Source organism: Crassostrea angulata, chromosome 2 (genome assembly GCF_025612915.1).
Source record: "Crassostrea angulata isolate pt1a10 chromosome 2, ASM2561291v2, whole genome shotgun sequence".
NCBI lineage: Eukaryota > Metazoa > Mollusca > Bivalvia > Ostreida > Ostreidae > Magallana > Magallana angulata.
This window is the reverse complement of record NC_069112.1, coordinates 27,471,269-27,489,345: the sequence shown is the minus strand read 5'-3', so window position 1 is coordinate 27,489,345 and position 18,077 is coordinate 27,471,269. Positions and strand designations below refer to the sequence as shown.

The 18,077-nt window shown below is 33.3% G+C and overlaps 3 protein-coding genes across 4 annotated transcripts; all 3 read right to left on the bottom strand.

Annotated features, from left to right (window-relative positions):
• Window positions 1–424: 424 nt before the first annotated feature.
• LOC128171645 (solute carrier family 22 member 21-like) lies at window positions 425–6,836 on the bottom strand. Its single transcript, XM_052837421.1, has 9 exons — window positions 6,731–6,836; window positions 5,497–5,823; window positions 4,412–4,833; window positions 3,943–4,179; window positions 3,344–3,478; window positions 2,863–2,945; window positions 2,466–2,583; window positions 1,701–1,773; window positions 425–748 (listed from the first exon to the last, which is right to left on the bottom strand). Exons 2-9 carry the CDS (start codon window positions 5,809–5,811, stop codon window positions 545–547), a joined length of 1,587 nt encoding a protein of 528 aa, XP_052693381.1. The 5' UTR covers window positions 5,812–5,823; window positions 6,731–6,836; the 3' UTR covers window positions 425–544.
• A 1,494-nt stretch (window positions 6,837–8,330) lies between these two features.
• On the bottom strand, window positions 8,331–11,019 carry LOC128171656 (deleted in malignant brain tumors 1 protein-like). 2 transcript variants are annotated; one of them, XR_008242125.1, is made up of 4 exons: window positions 10,356–11,019; window positions 10,091–10,226; window positions 8,684–8,809; window positions 8,331–8,496 (listed from the first exon to the last, which is right to left on the bottom strand). XR_008242125.1 is itself a non-coding variant. In XM_052837436.1 (4 exons), the coding sequence occupies exons 1-4, from the start codon at window positions 11,017–11,019 to the stop codon at window positions 8,492–8,494; spliced, it is 972 nt and encodes a 323-aa protein (XP_052693396.1). In that variant the 3' UTR covers window positions 8,331–8,491. The 2 variants fall into 2 exon arrangements, 1 of the variants encoding a protein (XP_052693396.1); XM_052837436.1 differs by having other exon boundaries at window positions 8,684–8,850.
• A 3,493-nt stretch (window positions 11,020–14,512) lies between these two features.
• On the bottom strand, window positions 14,513–17,161 carry LOC128171660 (deleted in malignant brain tumors 1 protein-like). Its single transcript, XM_052837439.1, has 5 exons — window positions 16,702–17,161; window positions 16,056–16,253; window positions 15,312–15,447; window positions 14,817–14,983; window positions 14,513–14,637 (listed from the first exon to the last, which is right to left on the bottom strand). Exons 1-5 carry the CDS (start codon window positions 17,159–17,161, stop codon window positions 14,633–14,635), a joined length of 966 nt encoding a protein of 321 aa, XP_052693399.1. The 3' UTR covers window positions 14,513–14,632.
• Window positions 17,162–18,077: the final 916 nt, after the last annotated feature.

Genomic DNA, 18,077 nt, shown 5'->3' with positions numbered 1-18,077 from the left:
ATTTGTAATTGCAGATTTCAAAAGATTTAAAAGTCTTGATATGGATTGTAAGATGCGTTAGAAAGAAATTAAAATTATTTCTAAATACTTGTACTAAAATACTGTTTTAAAAACTAAAAAAAATTAAACTTTACACCATTTGTAAGCATGTATCCATAATAAAATGTTTTCTGTGTTGTTTCATGCAGGAGGAGTGTGATTTTAATTAGCTTGCAAAAACCAAACACATTGCCTGCGTTAACCCTAAATAAAAGTTAATATGTGTCTCTGCAATGATTGCTATTACAGCAAGTACGATACATAAATGAAAAATTATTTACTTTTTCTAATTCCGGATCTTTGAATCCAAAAAAAAAGAATATTCGATCGATTTTTGTTTTGTTAAAAAGATTCTTGTTTTCATTTAAAGGATGTATAAATATTCTTTTTTTTCACAGATGAAATTTATTAAGAACATTCAAAAGGGATATTATAGTTTATATATTTGTTAAAATAATAAGTCATATATGTATAAAAACACATTTCAAAACATTCCTTTGAAATTTTAATACTTTTCTAGATCGTAAACTTCGTATTTTTTGCTATGGTCATTATTAGTTCCGCCATTGCCACTCTTTGAGCTCGTTTTCTTCGCTATCATATTTTCGAGTGCTTTCCCTTTGGTCTCCGGAAGTAGGAGACAAAATACGGCGGAGACCAGCATGCACCCGCTACAGATGTAATACATCACTCCCGGGGTGTGTTTGCTCTGCAAAGGTGAAATTATAAAAATTATAAATCAAAATAGAATCTTATTACTTTTTTTTTTTTTTTTTTTTTTTTTTTTTTTTTGAGAGAGAGTGGGTTGCCAATTCATTGCATAAAATACTCGAAAACTTTTTTGAACTGTGCATTGCTACATGTATATGTAGAAGATGTTGGAATATGCATTTAGGAGGACGTGTAGGAATAAATACATGAAATAGATTAAATTTCCAACTTATATAATTTTCCCTCCAAAAATCAGTTTTCAGCAACGTTTAAGAAATGTGTTGACCTAAATTAACTGGTTTATATTATGGAAACGCATTTGAAAACCCGCAGTCGCTGTGACTTAAATGGCTCAGTGGTACTAGTAATAGCACCATGTTCAATATGTCAACAAATCGACAGTTTAAACTTGAGACTTTGATCCCACCAAGACTTTTTTGTCTTTTTCTCTATATTTTAGTCAATTATCGAACAGACTTGTATAGTTTGAAATTTGATTTGCTTCTGCATAATTTTACAATAACATAAAGCACTTTAAGCGGTAAATGTCAGTGAAGATATTTAAATACTTAGTATTTGTAATTCTATCTAACTCTTGACCATAGGACATTTTCACCATGCATCTTATTCATTCGTGTTCTTTTGTTTGCACCCCCCCCCCAAAAAAAAAAAACAACAAAAAAACAAAAAAACAAAAAACAACAGCGCCCAATCTCTCTAAATCGTAATAAGCAAATTAAAAGTCGCGACTGTCCCTGTGTTTAGGGTTCCAATATTTTCTCATGATAATTTTAAGTCCTAATTTAGAGTTTTAGAAATATATGTCAAATGCTTATGGATTCAAGTAAAGTCAAATATTTGTATATCCAAAAAAAAAAAAAATTAATCTTCAAGCTTGAATGTGAATTCTTAAGTCTACATGTAATGACCAATGTATTAAATGTACTCACCACGTGGACAATCTGTGGGGCTATCATCGCTCCAATTCTTGCTGAAGAGTTCGCCCAGCCATAGCCAATATTTCTAAATGTTGATGAAAAATGATAGAAAGTTTAAAAAATTGACAAATAGTTGAATATTTTTTGTGTGTGCGTGTGTGATATGTGTTTTCTTTCAAAGAGAGGAGTTAAAAGTTTGGCGTCGAGAATTCAAGCACATGAAAGCAGTTATCCCCGTAAAAAAAAAGGAGGGCGGGAGGGGGTTACAAATGAAATAATTGGATTTTTAGGGGGATGGGATGCATTCTTTTGAATAACCAGCCAACAATATTAAAAAAAATACATATTCTCGTTTCCCATATGCTCATGTATCATGAAATATTATAACGATATGTTGACTCGTGTTTGGTTTAATTCTACACCTGTGGCACTCAGTGTATGAAGGTACATAACACGCGTTATGCTTGTAATACACGTGTAATCAGAGAGAGGCTTTCCTTACGGCAGGAAGGTGTTGGGTCGTTTTTTTGGAGGGTTTATTTTTTTTTTTGGGGGGGGGGTTGTTTTTGTTGTTGTTTTTATATCAAAATATGTAAAATCATTAAGTCCACATTTTCTTTAAAATTGGAACCGTCCCCTATCACACCAATCCTGCCTTCCCAACACCTTAGATCCGCGCCTTTAGACTTACCTTACTACTGTGGGGTACCTAAGATCCGCGCCTTTAGACTTACCTTACTACTGTGGGGTACCTTAGATCCGCGCCTTTAGACTTACCTTACTACTGTGGGATAACTCTCTGTCGTGAACGTGATTAGCGAAGCCCATCCCGCGGACACGCCCATTTTTGCAATCAGTGCTGCGACGTTGATTATCTCGGCTGCATCAGGGGGGTCTATTAAAAAAGCCGTGTGTATTTTTACTTTCTTTCGATAAATATGTGTTTTGAACGCTTATAACCATGACATTTAATGATGTTTAGATAAAAATATATTTAGTATATATATATAAAAAAAGTTTCATCAAAAGTGATATAAGTCCATTATTAGAGAAAATATTTTGATTTTTTTTTTAAGATAAGAAGCAGTTACAAATGATATGCACTGTTACAAAACCTACTTGGTAGGCATACAGTTATTAAATGACCAATGAGACTTTTGTTACATAAATTTACCCATGACTTGGACTGTTCCTACCAAAGCCCCGCCCACTGTAGCGATGACGAAAAACAGGAAGCACGTCCACCGTCGGCCAATGCTTTTAGAAAGTTGTAAAAAAAATATTTGATAAGAAAAAGAGCAATTTGGAAATGCGTAATGTGTGTATTGATTTAATAATCAACGAATGCTTAGCTTTAATTTGGGTCAGTATTACATGATGTCAATTGCTGACTTTCATATTAATGTATTTCTTATAAAATATTTTTATCCCCCCCCCCCGTCCCCTTTAAAAATCATAATTTACACCAAAGTCGACACATGTATTTATGTATTTATCAGTCTGAAGTCCGAAACAAAATGTAAAATTAAAAAAAAATATCGAACACATACGATGTGATGTTGCTTCCAAACTTTGTTCATACATAGATGTGTGGTATTTGGTTTTAATAGTATGATTATTTTAACAAAAGAAAGAATATATATTCATATATATACCAGTTGTTCAACCACCAAGTCAGTAGAGTTGCGGGGATCTCGACAATACTCAGGAGAAACATGTTTAGATAGATGCTGCCCGAGAGTTGCTCCACCCCAAATGAAATAGCGTAGTATGCATAACCGCAAGCCATCCTGTCCAGTGATAGAACGGAATAATTATACATAAGCCAGCTTTTTATATTAAAATAACAGAATAGAAAGATTGCCTATCTTTTAGGGGCAACATTTGTTGTTACATGTATGTATTAGTTGAATAAATGGCCACCCAAATTCGTCCAACAATACAAACATCATGTTGTGTTGTATTGTAATGTGCCAAATTGATCAACTCTTTATCATTTTTCACGAAATATAAGATTGGCCCCGTCTACCAACCACAATAACTACTATTTTCAGATTATCATAAGGGATGCGAGTCACCTATATGATGATGACAATGAAAAAGTGGGCGATTGCACTAAAAATTGTGAATCATATCTTTTAATCGTAGGCCTCCTAATACTTTCCCCATGATACATGTAATATATGCATGTGTATTTGGATTTGAAAAATTAGATTTTAACTATTGAAGCAATATTTTAAAAAAATATACATACCAGCTAGTCCAAAGGAAAAACGATTTCTTCAGAAGATCTCTACTTTTTAATACGTCTATTAGAGTGTGCGTTTTTACTTTTGTTGTCAGATCTTCAGTTTTTACAATGTTGTTCAGTCTATCTATACAAGATTTCGGAGTCTCTCGGCCGTTTATCTTGGCTATGTGTTTGATAACTTTCTCTGCGTCTGCCACCTTGTTGTTAGAAACCAGCCATCGGAAACTCTCCGGCAAAATGCTGAGGAAGAAAGGAACTGTTCTTATTTAATTGTCTTAAGTTTTGATACATCATGATTTTTAAATTATGTCGACAATCGGCTGACTGAAAGGTGTGGAAAACTAAGTACCGGTAATAGGGATATGAAAATCGGTCCCATTTCAGTTGCATTTCATCGTTTAATTGACAAGATAGGAGTTTCAACCAATATTAGCGAACGTTGTTTCCTTGTCATTTTCATACAAATACTCACAATATTCCTAAAAGAAATGGCGCAGTGATGATAGCCGTGGCGTAGTGAAGGTATTCCCAGTCATGAAGCCACCATGAAAACAAACCATAAAGCGCCGCAAAAATGGCCCATCCCGGAACCGCCGCCGTCATAGAGCGCCACCTCGTGGGAACGAACTCTTGCATGAAGGAATAGAACGTCGTGAGATACATCCCGCATCCGAACCCAATCAAAAATCGACAGGCAGCAAACATCTCCCAGGAAACGGAGAAGGCTGCGATAAGATTGCAGACGGTCAGGACCAGAAGAGAGAGGAAGAAAGCGGGCTTCCGGCCCAGGGAATCCGCCATTTGTCCGGCGACTGGGGAGCTGATGAGGAGGCCCGCCATTTGTATGGTGGTGATGGTGGAGGCAATCCAGTCTTTGTCGCAGATTAATTCAAACTGTAAAAAATAAGAACCTTAAATGTGGCGCACCTTTGCAATGAAACTTTAAATATAAAACGGTGTTCTTTAGTCATCTGAAGTTGACTGAATGATATATGTTAAGTTTGCAATTCTGTCATCTTTTCATAATTTTCAGTTAACTTTTGGGTTACTGATGGTTTAGGTTTAACTTTTGCGGAGACATAGATTTTATTTAATAAATTCTTTTTTACACACATTTTTATTTCCTAACTGAACGATGCGACAAAAACCTTTGAACTCAAATTATATTCGAATAAGTGGGGGAAATTAATTGACAGGTTTATTTATAATCATATCACCAAAGAAATTAGGAGACTCAACAGTAAAGTATTAACATTCAGCTAAAAAAAACCCAACACACTGATATTTAAAAAAAAGAATGTTTGTCTTTGTGCTTTGTCTATCTTGATGATCTAATGATTGTAAAATGCGTTGATGCTCATGGCCATATGACACATGAGTTTTGTATACATCAATACATTCATATTACTCTTATATAACGGCTGATAGAGCACTAAAAATGCAAATTTGAGTTGTCACATTGTAAAAGTTATACGAATTGTTTGTGCGGAAAATGGTCGACATACTGTTGCATTGAAAATGATCTTTACATGTATTTTATTGAAGTTGATAGCTCACCTCACTGACAAGAGTATTCATGTCTGAGGAATAGCTGCGCGAGTCACAGGAACCGGAAATGTTTGCAGGTGGCGCACATTGTTTCAGTAACTGCATAGTCGAAAAATTGGACATCTTGTTCTGACCAGATGATGACGTCACATTATGCATGTTGCACCACCAATCGGGCGTCGCGCCTCCGAACGTCATCATGAGCATGCTCCATGTCACTGTGACCTTTGTCCCGAACATGATGACCAATAGAATGGCCTGAAACTTCCCCAGTCCACCGCATTCCTTCACGATATCTTCTAACAGGTCGCTAATGGAATCCATCTTGATGTTTACCTACGTGTATGCAAGTGCTACGTCAACAAAACATATCTTTTAAAAAGAGTTTCGGGCAATTGCTTGAAGTATAAAACTGTCAGATGATCATACCTGTGCCAAGGTGGCATTTTTTGCATCCGTTTTTTTCCGCATGTTTTTTTTTTATTTGAATACGCATGTAATCGTGTGTCATAAAATAAACCATTTTCTACAAAGTATATATTTATTTTACTTATTTGGATGGCCTTGAACTGCATGGACAAACAGCCTTGAAAATGACTAAATATTTATTGACTGCAATGTGTAATAATGTCTTGAAATGTTTAAAAGTTGAGAGAACTTCATAAAAACTCTGTCGGTGTACATATTTCATGTATATTTAAACTCAAAGGACGAAACATACACATGCAGCAAAATTAAGTTCATTGAAAAGAATACAATATTATTTTAGTAATAAATATTTGTTTTCATTTTTCGGAGAATTTAAAAGTATGAATTACAGTGAGTTTTTTTTTACGCTCTGTGGAATTTGCATTAGACGGTAAATTACATAGGGATGTGTATTAAACAGTGTGAATGCAACAATGATTTGGAATATTAAAAAAAAAATCAAGCGTGTATTCAAAGAAAAACCAATAAATTAAATTTTAAGAAGGAGAGAGAAAAAAAGACAATAATAAATAAATTTGTAAATAAAAATGCGTTCAATTAGAAATAAAACTTTAACAATTCGTCTGCTGCGCGGTGATAATTAATCAAATGGAATTTTCTTTAGGACCCTGAGGCATAACGGTCGCTCACTTTTTAAAATTGCCATTCAAATATTTAACATTCATGAAAAAAGAAAATTGTTATATTATCAATTGTTATCATTCATATTATCATGATTTATATTATATTATTAGATCAATAGATTTATACGAACCACTGGTCTTTTCCTCTGTCCAATGGACCAGCATTGACTTTTCGCGCACCTGTTTGATTTGATTTTAATTCGTGGCGCTTTTAAGTAACTAGCGACCACTTCATTGTCTCTGGGTTTTATTTAGATTAGCCTTCTTCAGCGCTGTCGTCCTGATACACATGCATATAGTTACTCAGGCATTCACCGTGCAGTATACAAGGTTGTAAGGTAAAATGTAAATCAAGGTCTGCATTTTGTTTATTTAATTACTTCGTGTACATGTAAAACAAATACACTTTTCAATCGAGTCTCATATTTTTACAAACAGAAAAATCAAAGGATATTTTTTCTGTTCATTTGAGTGTTTACTAGCTAATCGCTGCAGAATCTTTGATTTTCTTCTTATTCTAAGGGGGGGTTACAGTTATGAAAACAAAATCACGTGTTATTTCATAACCTTCGGCCCCTCAAGTATGGGGGCATGGTTATGAAAACAAATGCACGTGTTGTTTTGTAACCCCTCATTATATCAATATAACCAATAAAAAGACATAAAAATATAAAAGCTTTATTTATTTCCTCTCTTGAAAATTGGCATGAGACAGATTTGTCCTGATTTCTTCTTGAAGTTCGTATTCTTATTGTTTGCATATGTTACAATAATCCCTGCATGCCGATATTTCTCTTTGTCAATTCAGGCGGCATCATTCCAGTTCGCGTATACATACTTGTATTTATATCCTTCCATATATCCTACTTTGAATTTTTTTTTTCAAAGTGTGTATTTTCTTTCAAAGTGCGTTGCCACATACATGTACCTTGTAAATAAACTCGTCTGAGGGTTCCATAAGAATTAGCCTCGGACTTGTAATATTGGTCAACAAATGTCGTTGGTTGAACTATTTGATTTACAACAAAAAAAGTGTTAATAATAGAAAACATTCACCTGTATAATTAAAACATTCACAATCTTCTATATTGATTCGGGTTTTTTTTTCATGATTTATATGTTTTACCCATTTTGAAAGAAGGATAATGTATTAAGGTGAAATGGGAGACTTCCATATGTCGTGACGTACTATTTATCGAAATAAACAATAATATCAAGTGTAATTTTATATAAATAGTTTCTTTCCCAACGCTGTCCCCTAACAGCTTAGTGCAGTGGTGTAGAGGTTCCTCTACGAATCTGAGATCGAATCCCTGTGAGAATTGTAGAAGTTTTACCTTTCCAAAAAATTTTAAAACGTATTTTTTGGTGAAATATTGTGAAAAATTTGAAAAGTCTAAACTGGTGAAAGTATTTTATTTATTATAACGTACTGTACTCCACATTAATATCAACATATGTCACCATTTGAACATTATAGTGCTCAAAAGACCCCTGTCCTAGTAAAAATAAAAAACATTTACGTGAATTTTCAACCAAAGATATGCGATGCAGCAACAACTAAACGTTACATAGATGGTTTCTTTAATTTGTGTACATTCACTCTACTTAAAATGAATATTGATCTCTGAATGCATTTAACAAAACGATATCGTTATTAGCTGTGACGTCATTCAGTTGGTTATTTGCTATGCAAAATGAAATATATCCTTCTAGTTGAATAAAGAGAAGTTCTCATTCATTTTAATTTATTAGTATTTTAAACATCGTATGCATTCGCATTCAAACGTCACACAACACAATATCAATTTTTTATTCCAATATGTATTCATATAGAGCATCTTATACGGTAGGTGCATCTCTCTGTTTTTTCTTTCTTTGTCTGTTTTGTCTCATCCTGTAATGATGGATTGTGTAATAATGGGAATTTTTTGTAAAATTCTGAGATTTAGTACAGAAAAACCAAAACAGAATTGTCATTTTTCATTAAAAGAGAGTGATATATTTTCTATTTATACTCGTTTGAAATTATTTTGAAATGAAAACTATTCCGTATATTTACAGATACTTTGAAATGCTTATACCACATTGTACTCCAGCATCTTCACTATGGCCACAATCATGAACCCCAATTGGCGGACGCTTACAGCGAAACAAGTCTATTTCAGATCCAGTGCACTCTAAATCCTCAAAATGTATCGGACCAGCTCCTCGTCCAAAATGTGCCGAGTGAAATGCTACAGCATTGGTTCTTTCAATTTTGAAACAATCAAAAAACAATAAACAATGACAATTATTACGTAACTCTTAAATGACTTAAACATTTATAGGCCTACTTATAAATAAAACCGCCTGCACCAGAGTAACTGCTTATATCTTTAGTATTTCAACACGTGTGAGATGATATCCAAAAGCTATATTTGAATGTTATCAGATAAATAGTTATTGATAAAAAACAATAAAAACCAACTTTCATTTTCAGTAAACCCGCCCGAAATAGCAAGTAAAATGAGATAATAAAATAGCGTTTTGGATTTCATATATTTTTATAGCACGACAGATTGGTAAAGCAGTATACCTTTTACATTAATTTGTAAATCATGAACTGCCTAGATGGATAGATGATGTACGCATAAAACGTTGAAAGCGGGTGACCCTTTCCCCAGATTTTTTTTTCAAAACAGTTTTTTATGCGAAATTCTGTTTTTGGACAGAGGTGGATATAATCGTGAAAGTTGACTTAAAGAACAAAATAAGGAGATTCGACGCACTAAATACCCTTTCACGTGTAAGAAAAAAAGAGTTAATTCCCGCACTTGCGGGGGATATTATCTAGTAATATATATATATATATATATATATATATATATATATATATATATATATATATATATATATATATATATATATATATATTACAGACAGATTTACGAGACGGATTTACAAGACGAGGTCAGTAATTGCAGGGGTAGATGATTAGTATTTATCTTGAAATACGTTTATCTTGTTTCAAGGAACACAATATGGTTGTAGGGGTGAAAGTAAAATCTTTTTGATATAAACACACTTTCTTTTAGCTTTTTTTCTTTCGTTAATCCATGTTGTTAAATTATAAATATTGTTAAGAGGGCTTAATGGTCTTGGTCATGGCTATCTTTAGACAATAACGTTCTAAGTCAATAGCGTCACATTTGACGTCAAATACTACTATTGCAACTGAGTATAAATTTACAAGATACATGAATAAAAAATGTATCTTAAATAAACTGTGCAACAAAGTATTAAATCAATCATCTACACCCAAATCCCTATAAAAATATTAAATGATCATGAGTGCTCAATTTGATTTTTATTCTATTTAATCTATTAAACATCTTTCTGAAATATATTTTTTTTTAATTGTCGATTTTACATTATTAACCTATTTTCTAATGTTGTAAGCATTGATTTTGAAAAATCGAAAGACGTCTAATATAATCATTTATACTCACGTGGCTTTTCCGAGCATTCGACACACAACTTTAGCATCATTGCTGTCAAAATCATCGTCACACACTGTCCCCCACTGTCCGAGATACAGAACCTCCACTCTGCCAGAATTTGAATCTCCCCCGGCTAGTCGAATTTCTAAAATCAATGCAGAGATTTACGAGAATAAAAATATTACTGATTAGACATTCAGATCAGATTTTTCTTAAATCTAAGTTCGTAATCAAATATAAAAAGACATTTATTACCCCAAGCCGTTATACTCACTATGGTCCCCAATATGAAACATAAGAAGCGTGTTGTTCAAATTGTTTAATTTCGTTTTCTGTTTGGCTATTTCTGATCCTAAAGTGGCGAGTTTTGCCTCATGTGCTGTTAAAAGAGCGTTGAACTCTGCAGACACACGGTTTGTTAAATTTAGAATCTCCTCATTCAAAACGTGGTTTTCGTTTACCAATTTGGAATTTAGCTGTCCAATTTCGTGATAAGTTGTCCTATTTGTCTCCTCATCATGCATTTCGTGACCTTCCAGAGATAGTGTTAAATATCGGATAGATTGCGCCATATTGTCTTGTCTCGCTTTGAGAGCTTGAAGTCCTGTTTGGTTGTTGTTCCGGTCAAACTCTTGTTTTATAAGTCCAAATGCAGCTTTAATATCTACATATTCTGACATAAGCTTATTTACAGTACCAGCAGTAACATTATCCTCAGACGCTCTTTGGTTCTTTAAGATTTGGATTTCGTGCTCTTGGCTTATGACTCGGGCTTTCAGATCCAAAAAATCGTTAACCAGAAGGGAGAGCGTACCATCTTTACCTAGTGGTCCAATGGTCGTGGCTTGTCCTGGATTGTGGTCCCCGTGGAAAAGAAAGGCGGTACTGTGTGCAATAAAACACAAAATGGCCAACGTTAGTGTCATTGGAACTGCCATGATGCTAATAAGATTTTCGGCTTAAGATATTAAATTTAACCAGAGGTAAAATGCTAATAAGAAAAGAAGCATGCAGTCATATGCCTAGTTTGTTCGCCTCTTTCATTTTTTTCCTGAGATATTTTATGGCTGATCGTTTCAGGAAAAAGATTTGTTGAATTTAATGATACTCAATGGCATACGAATACGGACGATACTAGTTCTAAAGAAGAGCAAACTAAAATTTTGTTTTATGTAAATTTCATTTCTTATATTTACAGAGATTTCGACATTCAAACAAGGGTTGTAATTTTATTGAAAATAAATACCTTCTAGACAATATATGATTGCTGGAATGACAAAATATTTGTCAAGCATTTTAACCTATCCCAATCGATGCTATTTTAAATTAAAGTTTGTTCAAATCTGATAAAATTGCATTGTTATTGCACCTAGTTTGAAGTAGACCTCAAATCAAAATCAAATCAAAACTAGACGCCTTAATATGAAAAAAAAAATCTGTAGGGAAATTCTAAATCAAAAGGAATAATTCACCTCAACCTCTTCAAACCTCTTCCCTGTCTGCGGTTTACAGGCGAGCTAACGATCTATTTCTATTGGATTTTAAAGTCATTTTATCAGAATCAAGCAGGTTATTTTAATCACCTAAAGAACAAAACAAATTAAACTATCTGCTTATCATTTCTTATCGTATTCTTTCTCCGTCTTTATATCGAATCTTGTTATGTCTAGTACTTGACGTACATAAAAAGAACAAAGAGGTTGATTTAGAGAATATTGCGTCTTTTATTAACGCATTATTCGGATGGATATCAATATTTACTATTTTTCTGTTTTTCGTACACTCACATTATTTTCTGAAAATTTTACATTTGACGTTCAGAATGTATAAATTGTATTGCTTAAAATAAAATTAATGTTTATTCTTGCAATTTGAATTTAGATCATTTGGATTTAGATTATTTTTAGACGGGGTCTCGTGACCCGTGTCCGCTGGGGCCTTAGAACACATCAATTGAATATACGCTAATGAAAAGAGTGCATAAAGTTATCAAGTAATTTAGTACATATAAGTTTTAAAAACACGTCTTTTAAATCATTGTACGTTCTCTATATATGATCCAAATTCTCAATTAAATAAAATACCTTTATAATTGCTTTAAATATTTCTTCCTTGGGTTTATAAGCATTCTCTTACCAAAGCACGATATCTGGTGGGAGAATGGTTATTCGTTGCAGCAATTTGTAAAATGAGTTAAGTGACTAAATGCACACAGTTCTTGTCCATTTTGTTAAAGGACGAGTTCATGAAATATTAGAGAAGTTGAAGGCTGAGACGTACATCAAGCCGTTGCATTTCTACAGCCACAGTAAAATTTAAAACGTATTCTGCATTTTGTATTTTTTTTAAAACATAATAATTTCACCTGAATACAACCGAACTTCATGCGAGCTTAACATTTTTACAGCTCTTTTACATGGATGATTTCTTCATTTTTTTTGTCTAGAAAGCTGTTAGTCTACCTGCAATATGAATGTTGGTCATCTCTATGCATAGAATGGAATTATATACCTATAAATTCAAATTACAAAAACAGTAATTCTGAATTTACCTTCTCGTATATTCACTCTTCTAATTATAATTACACTACATTTAGTTTTTACTTTAATAAAGCAAAAGTAATACATATTATACATTTGGAAAGGTGGATACATCATGGAAATTGACTATAATGGAGGTCCACCTCCGCCCCGACCGGGGCTTGAACTCTCGACCTATTGAGCCCACTCTCCTAGCAGTGAGCTGCCACTGCTCTAACCACTCGGCCATCTAGGCAGGACAAAAATCTTGCTTTCGATGACGAACATACCCCAGAGCGCTGGCCGCGCACTACACGGCAGCTTGAGATACAGGTGGTTTTCAGTTAAACGACAATTTGAAAGGATCGGAACGATACACATTGCATAGATATATACATAAATAATAAGCACAAACAATGTAATAACTCTCAAATTGACATATACCTGCCCAAATTTAATGATATAGATATACATACAGTACAGGGAATTTCACTATATTGGAGCTCCACCTCCGCCCCGGCCGGGGCTTGAACTCTCGACCTATGGAACCCACTCTCCTAGCAGTAAGCGGTCACCGCTCTAATTAACATATATATATATATATATATATATATATATATATATATATATATATATATATATATATATATATATATATATATTTGAAACTTGGTGTTTCTTTTCTAAATTTGTATTTTTTTTTTTAACTAGAGGCTGTAGACATGTAGCTTTTCGAAAAAAGTCAAATTGAAAGAGGACACGCATGACAATTTGTAAAAATCACATCTATTTTTTTTTAAATATCCATTTTGCGTGAATCGTGGGCAGAAAACCGTCCATGACAGATGAGCCGGTCTAAAAAAAATCAAAATCGCGAACGTGGCTAGCCTTTTAAGCGCTTTGTGTTTGTTATCTATAAACAAATGATAACTTTGGTAAAAGAAAATTTGAGTTGGAGATCGTCGCTAAAAGCGTTAGCACCACCGACTCCAGACCACGCGGAATACTGCTGTTTTTTTCATAAATTTTGTAAAATGGATACCTACTTTGGGTTCTTATTTTCCGTATATCAGAATGTTAATATTTTATTATCATGATAATATAAATAAATATAAACGTTTTCATCTTCCCGCTAGGTTTGTTGTTTCCTTAGCCCCCCCCCCCCCACCCAGTTTTAACCAACATACCATTGTGCCTAATTTCTAGAAATTTGAAGAACTGTCCTTGCTGAAAAAATTCAGACAAAACATCAGAATGAAAGTTGAATTTTAGCATAAATTGAAACACCCAACTCCAACTCATAACGTTTTGAAGCATATGCGAAGGACATGTGGACAATTATTTATTCCAACTTTCAAGACCTCGTCTTTCAGTAGGTGCAGTACTTTGGTTTTTGGCTGGAATTAGGCATACTTTGTCTAAAACGCGCCACACGATTGCATGATACTGGGCAGTTTCTCGTACTTTTTCGGTAAAGCCGGGATTTTATATAAAAAAATTTCGGAAAGATCCTCGAACCAAAAAATTGCATTTCTTTATCTGTTGTCTTTGAACAACAAGTCAATCGGCTTTTTTTTGTTCAGTCATAATGTATGGTGCCCAGCGAAAACTGTAAACTTTATTTCAACTCAGCTTCTATGAACTTTGACAACCGAATAGGTAGACAACTTTTAGGTAAAACCTTTCTCATATCTTTAAACATACCTTCGGTAAAACATACTTTTTGTTTTACTTTCTTGCGCTATTCTGTCATTATTTCATTTTTGTTTTTCTAGTATTTTAAATGTGCACACTTGTATATAATAAAAAAGAATGAAAAGTGTACCTATTTTATTGATCAAAAACTCTAACATTACAAATTTCAAAAACGTTTACAAACGAGTTGATAACAAAAGCACTTGGAATAAACGGCCACTTGTTATACATTTATTACAAAAATGGCATTATCTAATAATTTCAATAACAATTTTTTTTAACTTTGGTATCTTTTAAGTTCTCTTTCTATATTTCTCTTTCAACAGTGGTTGTCCAGTCAACCTAAAACAGATAACTTTGCTGTATTGAATATTCTATTTATGAACTTAGGGCAAAAAATGTCATAAAGTCTAATTCAAAAACAGTACAAAATTGTTTGTTTATTTCGTAGTAATGATTTTTAAAAACAATTTATAAGAACATTTTTCCGCAGATTTTAAAATACTTTGAATTGTTCTTACCACACTGTACTCCAGCATCTTCATCATGGTCGCAATTATGAACCCCAAGTGGAGGATGCTGACAACTGAACCAGTCAGATTCATATCCACTGCACACTAATTCGTCAAAATATATAGGACCAGTTCCACTTCCAAAATGTGCATTGCCATATATTACAACATTCGTTCTTTCATTTTGTAAGAAAAGAGAAAGAAAATAAAAGTTTGTGATTTGAATAAACATGACATGCACTGCACAGAACCAAAATAAACACAAGCAGGAATCTCGACTGCATGTAGCAAGATTTGCTTTTATTACGATTCATCTGTGAAATTTGCTAACGGTATATGCGTACCATGTGTATGAATTAATTATTCGACATAGTTACTATGTATTATGTTGGAAACTTAAAGCTGTATTTAAATGGAACGTATGAAGAAATTGTTTTTTATGTTTTTTCGATGATAAGGAACAGGAACATTAATCAAAAGTCATAATTTTCTACATATACTCACGTGCTCTTTCTCAGCATTCGGCAAACAACTTCAGCAGCATTGTTATCAAAATTGTCATCACAAACTGTTCCCCATTGTCCAAAATAAAGAATTTCCACTCTGTCAGAGTTTGAACTCCCACCAACCAACCGGATTCCTAAATTTTGATTATGCAATTATATCAAAGTCCTTAGACTGTATTTTCAGTAATTTCTTTTAAATGATAACCTCCGTTATAAATTGTTAGATAATAACAGAGAGAGAGAGAGAGAGAGAGAGAGAGAGAGAGAGAGAGAGAGAGAGAGAGAGAGAGAGAGAGAGAGAGAGAAAATAACTTCGTAGAGCAATTGTACAAAAATGTAAAGAATAAAAACAACACAATGCCATGTTTATACTAGTTTAGTTCATTCATGTGAGGATGCTGGTTCTTGTACGTGAAATATGGAGCTTGATCATTATCATTACATAAATATCAGTTAAGCACTCTTCAGTTTGATTGTTCGTGCTTGGTTATGCTATTCAAGATATTTAATTCATCACGCATATTCAATTTATTTTGATAGGTTTCTCTTTAAGCTTAGCAATTGCTTGAAGCATCATTAACTATTATAAGTTGTTAGACTTTACGATCGAAAATGTACTATATTGACATAAGAAATAACGTACTTCCATAAAAATTCAATTTTTTAAATCAATGATTGAAAAAGACGTCACTTTAAAAGTTGATCATTTAAACAAACAGTCCAGCAATAATATGATACTTACTATAATCGAAATGAAGAAGAAGATTGTTGTTCAAATTTCTCAGTTTAGTTTTCTGTGTTGCTATTTCTGACCCCAATGATGTGAATGTTGTTTGCTGTATTGTTTCGAGTCGCTGGATGTCTGAAGACTCGATATTTGTTAAATTCAGGATCTCCTCGTGCAATTTTTGATTTTCATTCATCAGCTTTGAGTTTAAATGTTTTAATGATGCTAGCTCTGATCTCAGTGTGAGGATTCTTCCCTGCTGTACTGTCAAAAGGTCGTGAATGTCCTTAGATTCGCTTACAGTATAATTGTGCACTTTTTGAATTTCATTCATCAACTTATAACTGATCATGACGATATGTTCGAATTCGCGATAAATTGTCATGTTTGTCTCCTCATCATGAATCTCTTGACTTTGTAGAGACAAGGTCAAGTATCGAATGGATTGCGCAATAGTGTCCAGCCTTGATTTGAGGGTTTGTAGTTCTGTCTGACTATTGTTTTGATCAATTTTTTGTTTCATTAATCCAAATGCATTTTTCATGTCCATGTATTCAGACGCGAGCTTATTCACAGTACTAGCAGTTACATTGTCCTTTGACAGTATAATTGTGCACTTTTTGAATTTCATTCATCAACTTATAACTGATCATGACGATATGTTCGAATTCGCGATAAATTGTCATGTTTGTCTCCTCATCATGAATCTCGTGACTTTGTAGAGACAAGGTCAAGTATCGAATGGATTGCGCAATAGTGTCCAGCCTTGATTTGAGGGTTTGTAGTTCTGTCTGACTATTGTTTTGATCAATTTTTTGTTTCATTAATCCAAATGCATTTTTCATGTCCATGTATTCAGACGCGAGCTTATTCACAGTACTAGCAGTTACATTGTCCTTTGACAATGTTTGGTTTTTCAACGTTTGGATTTCTTGCTCTTGACTTTTATCTTGGGCTTTTAAATCCAAAATCTCTTGCATCAAGAGAGAAAGCGTGGTTTCTTTTCCTATCGGCCCATTGGTTGTAGAGTGTCCTGGAATGTTGTCTCCGTGAAAGAGTAGAGCATAGTTATGTGAAAAAAAACACAAAATAAAAATCGTAAGTATCATTGTAACTCCCATGATTATAATGATGCTTTTGGTGTATGATGTTTAAATTTAACAAGAGGTCACATGTTGATAAGAGAAGAGGCATGCAGGCATGTGCGTAGTTTGATCGCCTGTTACATTTTTCTCTGAGATATTTTGAAGCTGTTATTTTAAAAATAAGATTATTGAATTCAATTATATTCAATAACACAGGAATAAGTACGACACTAGTTCTGAAAAAGAAAACAAATGAAATGAAATCCTAATTTCATGTTAACTTCATTTCTATTCATTTCTTTCAATTTACATAGTTTTCAAAATTTAAACCAGACATGCATTTTTATGACAATTAAATACTTTGCTGATGTATTCGGGTTACAAAGTAGCTGGAATTCAAATATGCAAGCATATAGATAATTACAATCGATGCATATTTTGAATAAAAGATTTTCATCAAAATTGCACCAAATTTGGAATATGACCTGAAATCGAAATCAAATCATACAAGACGCCAAAATATAATTAAAAATAACTGCGGGACAATTCTAACTTAAAAGAAACAATCATTGGTGTTAATCTGACTTCTTTCTTGTCTGATTCCATATTAAACGTCTAACAGGTGAGCTAACGCCCAATTTCAATTACATTTTAGAGCAATTTAATCGGAAACACACAGGTTATTTTGGTGAGCTAAGGAACAAAACAAATCAAGTTATCTGATTATCTTTTCTTATCATACCCCACGTCCTTCTCAATACCATATCTTGCAATTGACTTTCATAAAGAGAACATAGTTGTTGGATGAGGGAAAATTGGCGTCGGTTTTTTTTTACGCATTATCAGGTTAAACATCAATTTTTTTTTTCTTAAATTCACATTATTTTTCAGAGAAAGCAATTTCAGATTCTACGAGAAACTTCCAAACTGTATGAATTTTATCGTTTTAAAA